Consider the following 18,367-nt stretch of genomic DNA (forward strand, 5'->3'; position numbering starts at 1 on the left):
TCTCACATGTGTGTTTAGGAGTGTTGTCTGCTAACCATCATTCTTTTTTTGTTTGTTTGTTTGTTTGTTTGGGTTTTTGCAGGGCAATGAGGGTTAAGTGACTTGCCCACCTAGTTAAGTCACACAGCTAGTTAAGCGTCAAGTGTCTGAGGCCGGATTTGAACTCAGGTCCTCCTGAATCCAAGGCCAGTGCTTTATCCACTGCGCCACCTAGCTGCCCCTAAACATCATTTTTTTTTTTTTTTTTTTTAGTGAGGCAATTGGGGTTCAGTGACTTGCCCAGGGTCACACAGCTAGTAAGCGTCAAGTGTCTGAGGCCGGATTTGAACTCAGGTACTCCTGACTCCAGGGCCGGTGCTCTATCCATTGCGCCACCTAGCTGCCCCTCCTAAACATCATTCTTAAGAGTCTTAAGATACCATGGTCTCCCACTGGTTGGGGCCTTTCTAGCTATTGCCAGTTGTGCTTCTCCTTTTAGATTCTTGCTGACCATCTGTTTTAGCCCTGCCTGGATTGACCCCTGGATCATAGTTTTTGCTTTGGCTTCACATTCATCATTGGAAGAACAGCCTCCTAGCCAAGGGTATGCTGGGGACAACTTCCTAAATTTTCGGTGTAAGCATTTATACTTTGGAAAGCTACAAATGTTATAAATTAGGGCTTGATTTATTGTTTTGTTGATTGTCTAGGTTCAAAGTGAAAGAGAATATGTTAATAATTCAGATTAAACTTAAAAATGTGTTATGGGTACATTTCCCTTGTCTCCCAGAAAACTACTTATAAAGGATTTATCAGCACATCACTGCTCCCAGCTGTGTACCTGTCTATGGTTGCCCCTCACCCCACCCACCCACACCTACCTTATATCCTTGGCTCAGACTGGAAGGATTCCTGCTACATTTCTACTTCTCTCTTCAGACTAAACTACCTCCCACCTTGAGACTGCCCACACCCTGGCCATTAGGTTTGTTATTTCCACACTCTGCAGGTAAGCCTTTATTGGGTAATTAAGCTTACAGTAATGGTGCTTACAATACACTTTTGCACTAATATTCATGGGTCACCTGGATATGGGAGGATGGGTAGTTATTTTAACCAACTATAGGCTCATACAACTATATGCAGGGACCCTGGCTTTTCCAAGGAGGGCTCTATTTATGTCCGGTGGGATTTCTGATCTTGGGTGTGAAGTGGCTCCTCAGGGTTTCCCAACACTTGTAATAATTCCCATCCAAACAGTTGCATGTCTTGAGACCCCACTTGGTGACAGCCAAACTGAGGGAAGTCTCAAACATAAATGCCTGGAGGAAATAGAGAAAAAAATGAGGTGGAAAGAAACAAGGGTAAGTATCAACAATGGAAGTCTATGGTATAAGATAAATAATAAAATAGCTAGCATTTACATAACATTTTAAAGTTTGCAAAGTATTTTACAACTATTATCTCATTTTTATTCTCAAAATAATCCTGAAAGATAAAAGCTGTTATTAATCCCATTTTACAGATAAGAAAACTAAGGCAGTGAATAAAGTGATTTGCCTAGGATTGCACTGCTAGTATTTTAGGATTTGAAATGAGATCTTCCTGATTATAGGCTCAGTACTCTAGCCCAATGATATCAAATTCAAAAAGAAACTGGAGCTACTAAACCATATATAAGGATCCCTGAGGGCTTCAAATTGACTTAGAAAACTACACATTAACATTATCTATGTTCTGTTGTATTGTAATTTATTTTGTTAAATTTTCCCAATTACAATTTCATCTGGTTCATGCTATCACTGAAGCCTTTGAAGATGTGTTTGACACTTTCTGCTCTTGCCTCTGTACCACCTAGGTGCTATTATTCAGCTTGGTGCCTGAAATAGGCACCATGTTCTTGGATGGCCAAAGAAAATCACATCTTTATTTTTAATCATCTCTCACTGAAATTTAGCATCTCCTTTGATTTCGAATGGAGGCAACAAGCCATTACTCTGAGAAGGGGTCCTTCAACTTCACCAGATGGCATAGAAGGACATTTTACTAGCTGCTTCACTATACTATTGTTGTGTGTGTGGTTGGGTAGGCAGAGAACTACAAATGACAACTCCAATCTTGACCAAGCCCTGAATTCTAAAGTCAGAGAGAAAGGGTAGGCTAGATGTTTGTTGTTGTTTAGTCCTTTCAGTCATGTCTGACTCTTTGTAACCCCATCTGGGGTTTTCTTGGCAAAGATACTGGAGGGCTTTGCCATTTCCTCCTCCAGTTCATTTGACAGATGAGGAAACTGAGGCAAACAGGGTTAAGTGACTTGCCCAGGGTCACACAGCTAGTAAGGGTCTGAGGTCAGATTTGAACTCAGGAAGATGAGTCTTGCTGACTCCAGGTCTAGTGCTCTCTCCACTGCAGCTGCCCCAAGGCTAGGAGAGCCTTGGACAAAATCTTGGCCACTATTCTCCATGACTAACATACTCGGTATCCTCCTGCTGACTCCTGACTACCTAAGATACTCCATGGGGATGCCCTCCCTTGAGCATTTATCCTGAGCACTTGCTCCCTGTAAAATTCTTTCCTGTGTCCCATTCTCTTACCACCCTCATGTCTGATAAATGACAGTTAACCAATTATTAAGTCATAGGTGCTCAAGTTAATTTGTGTTCTCTTTCTCAGGTACAGGTAGAGACTGTCTAAGGACAATACTTTGATCCAAGGGAGTGACTTAAGTGGTGGGGAAGTTCAGATGTCATTGGATACTTTAGGAGGGAGGTGGATGGAGTAGAAGCAGGGGTATGCTAGAACCAGCCTGAAGGGCTAAGTCAATTGTTAAATTTTCAGGGTGAGCATTTAACACCTTAGAAATCAGCAAATATTATACATCAGGCCTTCAATTTATTGTTTTGTTGGATGTCTAGAATTGAGAAAGTGGAGATGTTAATAATGAAGATTAAGGGGGCGGCTAGGTGGCACAGTGGATAAAGCACCGGCCCGGATTCAGGAGTACCTGAGTTCAAATACGGCCTCAGACACTTGACACTTACTAGCTGTGTGACCCTGGGCAAGTCACTTAACCCCCATTGCCCTGCAAAAAAACAAAACCAAAACAAAACCAAAACAAAACAAAAATAATGAAGATTAAACTTAAAAATGTTTCCTGTGTACATCCCCTCCCCCCAAACATACCGTGAGTTGGTTGTTAAACATTTACAAGCACACCCCATGTACCCAACACTTTGTGGTATCCTTCCAATCATTCCATGTAGGCCATAAGTAGCCGGGAGAATATAAAGGAAGCACTGGATTAGGACTCAGAGAGTCCTAGCAATATGATCTTAGAAAAGTTACTTCCGCTTTTCTGGCCTTCTGGAAAATGAGGTGGCATTGTATAGTCAGCACTGGACTTGGAGTCACAAAGATGCGGATTGGAATCCTGAATCAGGCACATATTAGCTGTTTGCCTGGGCAAGCCTCAGTTTCCTCATCTCTAAAATGAGAGGAGTCCAAACTTAATGGCCTCTAAAGTCCTTTCCAGCTTGATACCTTTGAGTTTATGATGCTTGTGGGCAGAGTAATCCCCTCAATAACCAGGTGACTTCTAAGGTCCCATCCAGTTCTGACATTCTAGGACCCTATTGCTTTAGGCTACCTACCCTGAGTACTAAGTTTGAGTGTAGCTCAAATTCTAAATCCTAATGATAAATTTCATTGCTCAGTTCACTTGTTGTCCAGTAAGGCTTATTGTTGTTTTTGAACATTAGGTAGCATTTAACTTACTGTTCTGCCCTTTTTAAAAAAAAAAAACTAATTTGCATCGGATTTATAATAAACTTAGGTCTTATAGTCAATAGACCCTACCTGCAAAAATATAATTAAACCTCAGATAGCAGCCTACTACTGCAATTATATTCAATTGAATATTCAGAGCACGACCTACAAGAAATGCAGGGCAGATTTCAAGGACCAATCAGTTTCCTTCTCTGCCAAATGAGAAAGAAAAGTAATGCAGATGAAAACGTGGTTCATTAGCTCAAGCTGCAAGGAGCTCCTGGCCTCTCCCTGGTTTGAAAATATGGCCAATAGGTACCATTTTGCCATCACTATAGCCCTGGTCCTAGGAGCTTGCTTTGCTCTAAAAAAAGGCAGGGAGAGAGAAAAGACTTGGACAGACTATGTGCTCAGGGCCATAGGGAGAGCGGAGGAAGTTCAAAAGGGCTTTTAATTTAGCATTAGTTCTCTTTCTCTCTGCCCTCAACAAATAAAAATGGAACACCCAGTGGACCTTGCAGTTTAATCCGGGAAATTTCATATTTTTTCAAGACTCAGTCCTTTTTAAATGTTTGGATCCCTACTCCCATCCTACTAAAGAGAAGAGGCTTTATTTCTGCAGCCTGAGGAGTTTTAGCAATAAGTTGACTGGTTTGTTAAAGTATGAGTTCTTTACAATAGAAGCTAGACCACCAGATTAACATAGCTAGCTATCCTATCATCAATTATAGTATAATAATAACTTTTATATATAATACTTTAAAGTTGACAAAGATATAAATATATACACATATATATACACACATACATACATACACACGCACACATGCATATAATTTGACCTTCACAACAACCTTGTGAGATAGGTGTTATTATTATCTCCATTTTAAAGATGAGAAAGCTGAGTCTCAGTGGTTAAGTTACTTGCCTAAGGTCAAAGAGCTAATATATTCAAGAGGCAAGATTTGAACCCAGGTCTTTCTAAGTCCAAGTCCAGCTCCCTGTCTATTACACCATCTAGCAAGGGTCTCCCAGTATGATGACCTCAAAATGTTATCTACATTTGAGCCAGCTGCTATCAATCCATCCACACCCCTACAGACAGATCCATCATCTACCTGATCTCAGTTTCTTGGGATTCTCAGCAGGCAGGGCATACTTTTCATGATCTGAGACTTTGTAATCAACAATTCCCCTCCTTATTCCCCCTCCTCACACCCTCCCATACCATCTTTGAGAAGTTTGTTGTCTGGTTTCTTATTTTATTTTCTCCTTTCCACTCATTCCACGCCCCCCCCCAATTAATTTTTTTTAAAAGAAAAAAACAAAAACCCTAGTAATAAATTTAAATAAACAGATTTCCACATAGTTCATGTCTGAAAATGTATCTTACTCCTCTACTGGTAGGGAGATAAGATCAAGACCTGACATAACCTTTTTGTTCTATTCCATGGCAAAACAGAGAAGAGGTAGAAGTGTCTGCAGCCCCTCACCTTGCACGTGCACACACACATGTATATACACACATATATATATATAACTTTACATATAGACATGTCTAGTATACACAAATAAATATCAATCAATAAACAATTTATTAGGTGCCCACTATGTGCTGGTGATACAGAGACAAAAGACAGTTCCAGCTCTCAAGGAATTTATAGTCTAATGGGGGAGACAACATGTAAACAAATGCATACAAAGCATGCCATATACAGAGTAAATAGGAAACAATTAATAGAAGGAAGGCACTGGAATTAAGAGGGCTTGGAGAAGGCTTCTGGTAAAAGACAAGATTTAAGTTGGGACTTAGAGGAAGCCAGGGAGATCAGTAAATACAGATAAGGAAGGAGAGCATTCAGAGCATGGGGGACAGCCAGAGAAAATGCCAAGAGATGGAGAGTCTTGTTCTTGGAATGGCTGGCAGGCCAATGTCACTGGATTGAAGAGTACATGGTAGCAAGTAGGATGTAAGAAGATACACATACAGGGGCAGCTAGGTGGCGCAGTAGATAAAGCACCAGTCCTGGATTCAGGAGGACCTGAGTTCAAATATGGCTTCAGACATTTGACACTTACTAGCTGTGTGACCCTGGGCAAGTCACTTAACTCTCATTGCTGCCCCCCCCAAGATACATATGTGCGTGTAGATACACTGCATACACATATACTTATACCTATACATAGAGGTGTATATCTGTCTCCTTCATTGGAATATAAACCTATAAACTCCTTGTGATTAAGTATTGTTTGATTCATATGTTTGTATCCCCATTCCCCATTGTAGTACCTGGCACATAGTAGGCAGTTAATAAATCCTTGTTGATTGATAGATGATCTCAAGGCTTTGGGGAGATACACAACAAAGCTGGGGCTCACTTAATGACAATACTGGGATTTAACAGGCTTACCATGGTTCCGTCAGCAATTCTCTCTGGCTCCAGTTTGGCCTTGCTTGCCTTTTCAAAACAGTTCCCATCTGGTCCGTGGGGTGTCATGGCACTGTGTAGGCTGCCTCCTCCAGGCTGAAATCCTTCTTCCTTTGCCTCATAGTGCCCTTTGATCAACCCCATGAATTCACTCATGCAGTTCCCTAGGGGATTTGAAATTTTGTTTTTAATAACATAAAGGGAAACGGTCATAGTACTTGAAACTACAATCCCAAAAGACTTAAGAGAAGAGGCAGGTGGGCTTTAGAGAATGAATAGAATACCAAGGAGGAAAAACAATGATAAGACTCTAGCCCTGAAGTTGGAAGAATTGAGTCCAAATGCCACCTCTGATGATTTTTACCTGGGTGGCCTTGGGCAAGTTACTATAAGGAGGTTGGACTAGATGGGCTCTAGATCTATGAATCTATGCTCACAGATAACAGGGCTTCAATCCTGCCACCCAACATTTCACTAGGGTAGGTGTGAATTTGCCCAGGACTTGAGTCGTAATTTCTTAAAGAAAAGAGGGTAGGAGCAGCTAGGTGGCACAGTGGATAGAGCACCGGCCCTGGAGTCAGGAGGACCTGAGTTCAAATCTGGCCTCAGACACTTAATACTTACTATCTGTGTGACCCTGGGCAAATCACTTAACCCCAATTGCCTCACCAAAAAAAAAAAACACAAAAAAAACAAAAAGAAAGAAAGAAAGAAATGAGGGTAAGCCTAAAGGAAACCAGGCTGAGGCAAGAAATTTGGATAAAAATACAATTTGACCTTGTAACTCTGTCATTTTCATGCTGTTGGTCCAGAAACATTTAAAACTACTGATCTTGAAACTTTCTTGCCACTTGGTTTCCATGACACTGAATATTCCTTGTTCTGCCTTCCATCCTCTTTTCCCCAACTATGGATTTTCACCTACCAACCTTTTGTCCTTAAGTCTCCACAGTTCTGTATCTTCACTCACTCATTACCTTTGTGAACTCATCTGCCTTTATAAGGCTTCAACTATCACCTCAATGGGGATGACTCACAAATCTCCACCTCCACTCCTCCTCCTCTCTAGTTATAGTTTTCCAACTTCTTATAAGACATAGCCATCTGTCTGTCTTGTCACAATGCTATCTTATTCCTTTCTGATTTTGACCCATCATCTTTGGTGACCACCTTCCCCAAATGGAGGGGGAAAAAAAAAGAACAGATGAAAAAAGAAAATCAATTTTATTTATTTTTTGTTTGTTTTGTTTTTGCAGGGCAATGAGGGTTAAATGACTTGCCCAGGGTCACACAGCTAGTGTGAAGTGTCTGAGGCTGGATTTGAACTCAGGTCCTCCTGAATCCAGGGCTGGTGCTTTATCCACTGTGCCACCTAGCTGCCCCAGAAGGTTTCTTTTGATAGTGAGGATTAAAACATGGAGAAAAGATATTTGCAAGGGCTTTTTGTTAGCATGCTACCATGTAGTCATAAACCTCTACAGCCAGAGATGTAGTTCTGTATACATATTAGATGAGCTTTTAATTAGAAGAAAATGTTCAGGGTGAGTTTGAAAATTGAGTTATATTGAAATTTTTGTAAGAAGGTCTGGCCTCTGGCTTACTTCACATAACCTTGGGCAGCTTCCCTAACCACTCTGGGCCTGTGTTTCCATATTTGTCAAATGAGGAGATTCAACTAGATAATTTTAGTCTTCCAGCTCTAAATTTATGTGTAAATTAGTATGGTTAGAGGTTAGTGAATCACGTGCCTAATTGTACTTAGGTGTATATATTTCTTAAAGCCTTGCTTTAAATTCTCTGCTTTCATGATTCAATGATTTCATCAGTGTGGGTTCTTCTTCCTACCAAAGTGTGTAAAAATCTCTCTATGCATTTTATAATTCCTGATATAGGAACCACTAGATGTGTCAGGGGCTCTTCTTTTGATTCTTTTAATATCTTAATGATACCAATATAGTCTTTCTGTTGCCTCAATTCTAGGTCAAACTCACCTATTTGTAGTGTCTATCCAAGACATATATGGATACACATACATCTATACACACATGCATTTATGCATAGAGATAGGCACACATATGTGTGTATGTATATTTGTATCTATGTATACCCACATGTATATGTATATATTTATATATGTTAGAGAGAGATGAACTAGTTCAATAAATGGACTGCCCACCCAATAGTATATTATAAACCAGTAGAACGTAAGCCCCTTGAGGTCAGGGAAGGTTTCATTTTTGTTTTTGTATGCTTAGTACCTAGTACATAGTAAGCCCTTATCAAATGCTTGTGGGACTGAATCTAAGCATTATATATTTTTCATCCACCTGGTTTTTCTGTGTGGATTGGTCAACTGATCCCATTTGAATAATAATGGATTTCACGGAGGAAGTTTGGTAACGTCCCAGAGCTTACTGCAGTTAGTTCTACAAATGATACTTCCAAATAAGAATATTTGGAAAACCTCATCACCAACACAGAGCTCCTTTTCTATTTGGACTTTCTCTGTGGGAGACGTTCTCCATGACACCGGCAGACAACTCAGGTGTGAGCATGTTTCCAGGGCTTATGCCTCACTTGACGCTCACAGTCAGTGAGTTGAACAAAGTTCTCTCTGTAGGTACATCTGTCATAGAATCTTGTATTATTTTAACATATGCGTGGGAGATATCTTATTTAAGGAGAACCTTTAAAGCAGTTGGATTATATATCATCTTTGAAAATGTCATGATTAGCCATTGTTCTGCTTTGCTGTTGGAGCAGAGAGCCCTCTTTTTATAGAAGAGGCATTTGCAAATGGGAAAGTGAACTTCGACCTTTGCCTAGGTCCATCCTGCCTGTAACTGTTTGGATTATGAGGCTATCCACTTGGTGGCAGCTTATTCAAACACAAGTCCTTGAAACTAGGGGGACATGTACAATACCTGAAATTTAGCTTTGCAAACCAAACCTATGAAATGCCAGCCAAAGTTACACCCCCCCTTCTCTCTGTGTGAGTCCTAACTAAGTGCCAAACCATTTGTGTGTGTGTGTGTGTGTGTGTGTGTGTGTGTGTGTGTGCATGCTTGGCTACATAGCAATTTTGCTTGAGACCCTGAGGAGATGACAGCAGCAGAAGCTGACAGGAGGCTGGGAGTGTGACAGCCAAAGTAGGGAAGGTGAGACTCTTATCACAATTCCATTCTTCTCTTTTTTCCCCCCATAAAGAGGGGATGTAGGAGATGGAATGAGTTTTCACATAAAATTCATATGTTTAAAAGATAGCCTGAAGGGCAGCTAGGTGGTGTAGTGGATAGAGCATCAGCCCTGGAGTCAGGAGTACCTGAGTTCAAATCTAGCTTCAGACATTTAACACTTAACTAGCTGTGTGACCCTGGGCAAGTCACTTAACCCCAACAGCCTCACTAAAAATAAATAAATAAATAATATTATTAAAAAAAAAAAAAAGGTGGCCTGAGAGGCATTGTATGTAGTGGTTAGAGAGTCAGCCTCAGGTCCCCTATCCTCTGACAAGTACTGGCTGAATGACCCAAGGCAAATGGCTTAACCTCTTAGAGTTCTAGGGATCACTTTAAGCCTCTACATTCTGACCTACAATGGTAGGAGGGGTTTCTTTATCTTTGTGTTCCCAGTGACATTGAGATCATTCTCGCTTTGAAAAAGTATAGACTCTCATAATGGAAAGAGAACTCAGAGGTCACCTACTCCCAGTCCCAATTCAATTATCGCCTAGATATTCCCCAAACCTGATTATCCAGTCTCCACTTTCAGTGTCAGAGGACTCACTCTCTCCTTATTTGAACCATTTCCCCACTGGTCAATTCAAATTGTTAAAGATTTCCTCTTTATCTTGAACTGAAATTTGCCATCCTTTGTCTTCCACGCATTGGCCTTACTTTTGCTCTCTGACACCAAACAGAACAACTTAATTCTTCTGTATGACAACCCTTCAAGCATTTGAAGGTAGTGATATTGTTCTCCACCCCTGACCCTTCCAGTTTTATCTTCTCCAAAGCCTTCAATAAATGCCAAGGGCCCTTAGCTGCTGCTTCTTCTTCTTTTTTTTTTTTTTGGTGAGGCAATTGGGGTTAAGTGACTTGCCCAGGGTCACACAGTTAGTAAGTGTCAAAAGTCTGAGGCTGGATTTGAACTAAGGTTCTCCTGACTCCAGGGCCAGTGCTCTATCCACTGTGCCACCTAGCTGCCCCAGGCCCTTAGCTTCTTGGGTACCTTCTAGATATACTTCAGTTTTTCAGTCTCCTCTCTGCAATGTGCCACCCAGGTCTGGACACAAGATGCTGGATGTGGTCTAACTGGGGCAGAGTGCCACCGGAATCTTGTCCTGGGCATTCTACTTCTATTAATACAGCTTAGGATTAAATTGGATTTTTTGGCTGTCACATCACAGTGTTGACTCATAAACAGGTTTGCTCCTGGCTCCAATGTGCTCAGACTCACTCTTCACTGTTCCAGTGAAGCCTGAAGGTCACCTTCATGGCTTAGTGGGAGAGAAGAGCAAGGCAGAATTCTGTTCTGTTCTGAATGTAAATGTACGTGTCAGTGGGTTCTGTGCTAGTATTTTTACACCGCTTTTTGCAGATAACAGGAGGAGCAGTCCTTGCCTGTCTGATTAATGCTGAATTCAGTTAGCTAAGGTGGTTTCAGGCTACCTAGAGGCAATATTTTTTATGGGAATAATTCCCCATTTCACCCTTAAAATTATATCAAAGTTACATGGCTTTTTGCTTATTGCTAAAGCAATATTTTTTGACATCTTCAGTAGAACTCACTTAGAATTAGTGGTTCTGCAGTTGCAGATTTGGCTCAATGTAATCATATATTTACATAATATAATTGAAATCCGTTAAGAATTACAGGAGAAATAACTGTGGTATCAGCAAGCATGAGGGGCAGCATGGTAGTGGGTGAAATCCTCAGAATCAAGAAGACCTGGGTTTGAATCCTATCTTGCACACTTACTAGCTGTGTAACCAAGTCATTTAACTGCTCTTAGTTTCAGCTCCTTCATCTGCATAATGGGCCTAATAGTAACCCCTTTCTCACATGGTTGTTGTGAGGACCAAACTTAGTAATGCTAGGTGGCCCAAATGGATAGAGTGCTGGGCCTGAAGTCAGAGAGACCAGAGTTCATTCAAATCTGACCTCAGACACTGACTAGCTGTGTGACCCTGGTCAGGTCACTTAACCTCTATCTACCTCAGTTTCCTCCTCTGAAAAATGGGGATAATAATAACTGAACCTATGTCCCAAGGCTGTTATGAGGATCAAATGAGATAACATTTGTAAAGTATTTTGAGAACTTTAAAGTACTATATGTAAATGTGAGCTATAATGATCATTTTGATACAGAAGACTATACTCAAAGCCAAACTTTCTCATTACCTTTTAGTAGGGCACCAAATTTTATTAAATTCGGGACTACAAACTTTCTTTTTTTTCCCTATAAACTTTCAACAGAAAGTTACTATAAGATATATAGACATGAAATACTGAGTTGTTCCCTGGAAGAGACCTTACTTTATTTGGTCAAAGTTCACTAAACCTCATTCAGATGAAGTTGGTCAATTAACAGCCAGCAAGACTAATGTCTTTTGCTCTCTACAATAGGCTAGTAGCCACAGGATCAGCTCCCCTCTCACCTTGCTCTGACTACACAACCAGTAAATGTATACTAAGGAACCTCTTGGTGCTGAACACTGCTAAAGGCTGGAGAACATGCAAAGTTTAGGTGAGTTGCAGTTTTTGCCCTTAATATAATGGAGCTTATCATCTTAGAGGGGTTAAGATGCCAGCAAAGATAACTATCCAAGCTATTGTGACAAATAAATTAGAGAGTTGCAAAACATAATGCTTTATGAAGTCAAAGAGGATGGATGATTACTATTGGCTTGAGGAAGAGGACACAGGGAAGACTTCAAGGAGGGGATGAAATTTCAATTGGGCTTTAAAAGGATCGGTAGAAATTCAACTGGTTGAAGGAGGGGGGAAGGGAGAACAAGAAGCCAGGATGTCTCCCAAAGGCACCAAGGTCTAACATCAACAAGTCAAATAAACAAAGTTCCTCCCAGTTGCCTCCCTTGCCTTTGGTGTGGTAGGCACTATGAAGGACAAGACAAGAATCATCAAAAAGCATGACAAGAACCAATTAAAATAAACAAACAACTAACAACAAGTGGACCATTGGTCTTCCTTCCTTCCCCATTTTTTTCTTGGTCAGGGCAATGGGGGTTAAGTGACTTGCCCAGGGACACACATCTAGTAAGTGTCAAGTGTCTGAGGGTGGATTTGAGCTCAGGTCCTCCTGAATCCAGGGCCGGTGCTTTATCCACTGCACCACCTAGCTCCCCCCCTTTTTTTACCTTCCCCATTTTCAACCTCTCTGCCTTCTCTCTGCAGGAGACAGAAAAGGAGTAAGAGTCAAAGACAGCACCTTCATCATCATCAATAACACCCCCATCTTCATTGCTAGAATTTACATAGGGCTTTAAGATTGGCCATGTTCTTATGCCCAAAAGACTATAAAGCCACACATACTCTTTGACCTAGCAATACCAGTACCAGGCCTGTATCCAAAAAGAGATAAAGAACAAAAAGAAAAAGAACCTATAGATACAAAAATATTTACAGCAGCTCTTTTCTGGTGGCAGAGAAGTAGAAATTGAAGAGATGCCCATTAATTGGAGAATGACTGAACAAATTGTGGTATGTAATTATGATGGAATATCATTATGCTATAAGAAATGATGAGCAAGATGCTCTCAGGAAAACCTGGAAAGACTTACATGAGCTGATGCAAAGTGAAATGTACTGTGTATAAAGTAACAGCAATGTTGTGGGATGATGATCTGTGAATGACTTAGCTATGCTCAGCAATGCAATGATCCAAGACAACTCTGAAGGACACATGATAAAGAAGTGCTATCTATCACCAGAGAAAGAACTGATGGTATCTGAATACAGATTGAAGCATATTTTTTTTTACTTTATTTTTCTTGAGGTCTTTTGCCTGTTTTCTTTCACAACATGACTAATGAGGAAATGTTTTGCATGACCATACATGTATAACCTATATCGAATTGCTTGCCTTCTCAAAGGGGCAGGGGTGGGGGAGGGAGCTGGAAGGAGAAAGGGAGAGAATTTGGAACTCAAAGTTTTAAAAATAGGTGTTAAAATTTGTTTTTACATGTAATTGGGGAAAATAAAATACTAAATTTAAAATAAAATATTTTTTAAAAAGATTTGCAAAGTTCTTTTATAATATCATCTCATTTGACCCTCATAACAACCCTGGGAGGTAGGTGCTATTATTATTCCCATTTTATGGAGAATGATACCAAGGTAGACAGAGGTTAAGTGACTTGCCCATGTTCACACAGCTAATAAGTGTCTGAGGCTTACTGAGTAAGTGTTGTGTCTTCCCTACGCCCAGTCCAGAGCTCTAGCCACTGTACCACCTGGTGGCTGTGGGCACTTAGAGAAGCAGGGGAATTTGACCTTCCATCAAAGAATTTGACCAGCTAGAGAGACCACCAGGTTCAAATCCAGAGAGCAGGAATGACCTCGTGATCTAGTCCTGGAGAGTCTCCTGAGACTGGCATTCTCATGACCTCAGCATTTCCAGAAAATGTCGGAACTTTAATTCTAAGTGTGCAGGCCTCTCTGTTTTTGCTCCAAGAGCCTGACCACTTCACTCAGATCATCCTTGGTCTCCTTGGTTCTCCATTGTACTACTCTATTAAGTAAGAGGCTTACTGTGATAATAAGGAGGACGGAAGGTGTGATCAGCGACTCCCCAGCGAGGTGGGAAGATGACAAAATCAGCAATGGCCACTCCAGGACGAACCGACTTAGCCGTCAACACAGTGAAAATGGACGGATCCTGTGAAAATCGAGAAGACAATTAACAGCTCTGATGAGACAGCAATACGACAGAACACCTGATCTTCTTTTGCTGGATGTATCCTTTGGTTGCAGTTCTTGATTTTCCCTGGACGTTCCAGTTTTCTGACCAAGCCAGGCATCCTGCCTCCACTGTGATTACCCTAAGATGTCTAGACCTGTTGATCTAAGTATGGCAGCGATTAGGCCTCTCTGGATTTTCCCCCTGCTGTGTTCTGTAGCAAGGTGCATTAACACCATGTGAGTGAAGCACAAGCTGATTTTCATCCCTCTGAGCTTGTGTCTTATAGAACATATGGTACATAATATCCTCCTGAGCTGAGAACCCAGTGTTCTTATGACCCTGCAAAATAAGGACGTGGTAACTTGAAGTTAGGTAGGAGGGAACGGCTGATAGCACAGAGGGTCAGTCCAGAGACTTTGGGTGAGACAAATTCAAATTAAAATCATGTTGAAATTCTGCACAGATGAAGCAATTTTTCTCTGAGGATCCCTGAGTATATCTCTGCTCCCTTCAGAGAGGCAGGTCTGAGTAAAGTCGTACTATTTGTTTTCCTTCCATTTCTTTCTCTGGTCTACAGGTTCTGAGCCTGAAGTCTGTGGACTTTAGGAAAAAAAAGGTTTTTTGGGTAATTCGATTTCAATATAATTGGTTTCTTTTGTGATTCTATGTATTTTAATGTATACATTTAAAAACATTATTCTGAGGAGTCCGGAAGCTTCTCCAGAGTGCCAAAGGGGTCCAGAACACACAAAAAGGTTAGGAATCGATGCTCTGTCCTTAAAATGTACCCCAAGGGGCAGCTGGGTGGCACAGTGGATAAAGCACCGGCCCTGGATTCAAGAACACCTGAGTTCAAATCTGGCCTCAGACATTTGACACTTACTAGCTGTGTGACCCTGGTCAAGTCACTTAACCGTCACTGCCTCCCCCCAAATATCTGGGGCCATCTCCAGTGATCTTGATATATAATGAGAAAGTATGACATGTTTGGACCATGAAAGATCTGAGCAATTGCAGAATAGTGAGATGATTTAATAATGAACACAAATGCCAACTCTTAGCCTTGTGAAAGGGCAACTGGGTTGTGCAGTGGATAGAGTGGGTCTGGAGTCAGGAAGACTCATCTCCCTGAGTTCAAATCTGGCCTCAGACACTAACTAGTAGTGTGACCCAAGGCATGTCACTTAACCCTGTTTGCCTTAGTTTCTGCTTCTGTCAAATGAACTGGAGAAGGAAATGGCGAACCACCCCAGTATCTCTGCCAAGAAAACCCAAAATGGGGTAATGGAGAGTCAGACATGACTAAAAACAACTGAACAACAAGCCTTGTGAAAATTAAAATTCCATAGGATTATTCCACTTAGAGTTGTACAGGATCTTAGAGGTCATTTAGTTCAAATCGCTTATTTTATAAAGAAGGAAACTGAAGCCCAGAAGTGAGGAAGTGATTGGCTCAAGGACACCCACAGAATCAGTGGCAGAGCCCGAATATAAACATAGGTCCTTAGACTTGAAATCTGTTACTGTTTCCACTCTATTTGGGGAAACCCATTAAAGGGAAAAGTAGTGAGACACAAAGAACGTTTCCTCAGCTTTTTAGGATCCTTTTAAAAAGGTTGCTATTAGTCGTTCTTTTCCCCTTCGGCTTTTTTTAAGAGTTGCCATTTCTCAGACTGGTACTTGGATATCACAGAGATAAAAACTGAATTAACCCAAAGTAATTCTTCTAGCTGCCCTCCTGCCTTTTGCTTTAATTATCTTTCTGTGTTGTAGATTAAGTTAATCTAGTATGAACTAGGCAGCAAATCTCATTATTTCAGTGTCTGGGAACTCTCCTAACCCTTTGTACTTCTCAGACACTCATGATATTCTCTTAGTATTATGGTTATTTGAGTCTTTCCCTGATATTAGACTGTAAGTGCGGTGAGGGCAGAGAACAAATCTTTTTTTTTTTTTTTATCCCTTCAGGCCCTAACATAGTGATAAATTCATTGTAGGAACTTAATAAATGGGTTTTTTTGGAGGGGGAGGGGCAGGGCAATGAGGGTTAATTAAGTGACTTGCCCAGGGTCACACAGCTAGTGTCAAGTGTCTGAGACTGGATTTGAACTCAGGTCCTCCTGAACCCAGGGCTGGTGCTTTATCCACTGCGCCACCTAGCTGCCCTGGAATGTAATAAATGTCTGCAGAAGGGAGGAAGAAGGGAGGTGTTGGGTACCATGGCTTTAGCTATATGACTGGGTCTCACAAGTTAAAAATCTGACCTCCTATTCATCCTGTTACACAGAGGGAGGTATGTGTATATGCACATATTCTAGGCACACTGTCCTTGACAGTCTTGGAGACCTTCTTATCAATAGTTTCCCAGGGAAGTATAGGTGGAGTGTGGGATCCAAGACATGCAGAATGGACTATCCAAATTTTTAATTTTTAATTTTTTTTGGCAGGGCAATGAGGGTTAAGTGACTTGACCAGGGTCACATAGCTAGTAAGTGTCAATTGTCTGAGGCCGGATTTGAACTCAGGTCCTCCTGAATCCAGGGCCAGTGCTTTATCCACTGTGCCACCTAGCTGCCCCTGGAATATCCAAATTAGGCAGAGACTTTCGTGCTGCCCTTAGGGTGCATACAGTATGAGCTAGTCAAGCACCAGGGAAGTCACACAACCTTTTGACCAATCAACCTCCTGTGCACGTGCCCCCTATACCTCTGATTTGCACTTGCACAGACAAAGAAGGCTTTCTGCCAGGGATGCTTATATGTATAAATGTCAGGGAAAGTTGTGGAGGAGCTAGATGGGAATTCATATAATGTCTTCTGGACATCTTGAACACTGACCCCCTCCCCCGCTGTAAGGAAGTCTTCTTTAAGTAAATTCTATCTCTTTAACTCTGGAGCTGCCAATGGCTTTCTTCAGTATAGAGCTGTTATCTAGAGTGTGTGGGGAAGGTGTACATCTGAGCCCCTGCTTGTACCCAACAAGTGGCAGAGTAGGCAGGATCCCATACCCTACAGGAGGGAAGGAAGGAAAGAAGGAAGGGAGGAGAGAGCAAAGGAGGAAGGAAAGAAAGGAGGGAGGAAAGAAGGAAGGGAGGAAGGAATGTAGGGAGAGGGATTATGAAGATGTAGTCTTGTGTTCGCTACCTTGGTCTCCAGACCTATGTCATAGATGAATGAGCATTTCAAGCCAACAAGCATTTATTGTGTTTACTGTATAAGCCATGTGCTTGGTGCTGTTGATACAAAGACAAAGACAAAAACCAAAATAAAACAAAATAGCCCTGCCTTGAAAAAGTTTATATTATGGACTCTAGATTATTAGAGCTGGAAAGACCCTTAGAGATCATTGAGTTCAACTGCATCATTTTATCATAAAAATGGTCCAAAGAAGTGCAATATTTTGTTCTCTAAGTTCATTGAGATTTTGACCTTATTTTTGTGAAATACACCCCAAAGTTCATTCTTTAGAATTTTCTTTGGAACTTGTCATTAATCTAGGTTCTTTAGCATAATAAGAGGATGTCCAGAGCAAATTATTTTCTCCCCAAAGGAAAGCATTCCCTCTCCACACCTTCACCCCCAGCCCCCCACCCCATTCCCAGAAACATCTTCCACTTTAGGACGTACCGCGTGGTCAAAGGCAACACTGTTGATGACCATGAAGTTCTCCAGATTGTATTTATAGGGAGTGTAGTTTCCATGCCAGGCAACAACATTGAATGGAGAAACATCCTGTTTAGTAAGTAAACAAAGATTTAGCACAAACCTTTCAGTTATGCAGCTATAGAGAAGCATAGACACCATCTCCTATTCTGTAACCTTCTTGTCCTTTTGCTTCCCTTCCTTCCTTGTTTCCTTTTTCCTTCTCTCTTCTCTTTACCTTTCTCCTATTTGTATTTTGTTTCAGAAACTGAATTATTTTTATTTTTATTATTATTAAAAACAAATTTATAGGACACTTTATGGTTTATAAACTATGTTACCTACATTGTTTATTTTGATCCTTATAACCTTATAAGGTTAGTACTATTATTATCCACATCTTATAAATGAGGGAACTGAGACTCAGAAAAGTTAATTGATTTACCCAGGGCTACACAGCAAATAAGTGTCTGAGGCAAGATATGAACCCAGGTCTTCATGATGCCAAGTTCAACACAAAGGATAATGGAGAATTCATATAGGTTGGGTGTAAGGAGGCTGCAGCATGATACTAACAATGACTTGAACATAAAAAATAGCATTAAAAAGAAATTATTTATTTGACCAGA

The 18,367-nt window shown here is 41.0% G+C and overlaps 1 protein-coding gene across 1 annotated transcript in view; it reads right to left on the reverse strand.

Moving 5' to 3' along the window:
• Positions 1-969: 969 nt before the first annotated feature.
• The window catches only part of HGD (homogentisate 1,2-dioxygenase), an 83,517-nt gene continuing 66,119 nt past the window's right edge, over positions 970-18,367 (reverse strand). The window contains exons 11-14 of the mRNA XM_043991082.1: positions 17,724-17,828; positions 13,947-14,073; positions 6,156-6,337; positions 970-1,301 (exon numbers count right to left, since the gene is read on the reverse strand). Coding sequence (XP_043847017.1) covers positions 1,152-1,301; positions 6,156-6,337; positions 13,947-14,073; positions 17,724-17,828 — 564 coding nt within the window. The 3' untranslated portion in view covers positions 970-1,151. The remainder of the gene's footprint in view (positions 1,302-6,155; positions 6,338-13,946; positions 14,074-17,723; positions 17,829-18,367) is intronic.

Source organism: Dromiciops gliroides, chromosome 3 (assembly GCF_019393635.1).
Source record: "Dromiciops gliroides isolate mDroGli1 chromosome 3, mDroGli1.pri, whole genome shotgun sequence".
Taxonomy (NCBI): Eukaryota; Metazoa; Chordata; class Mammalia; order Microbiotheria; family Microbiotheriidae; genus Dromiciops; species Dromiciops gliroides.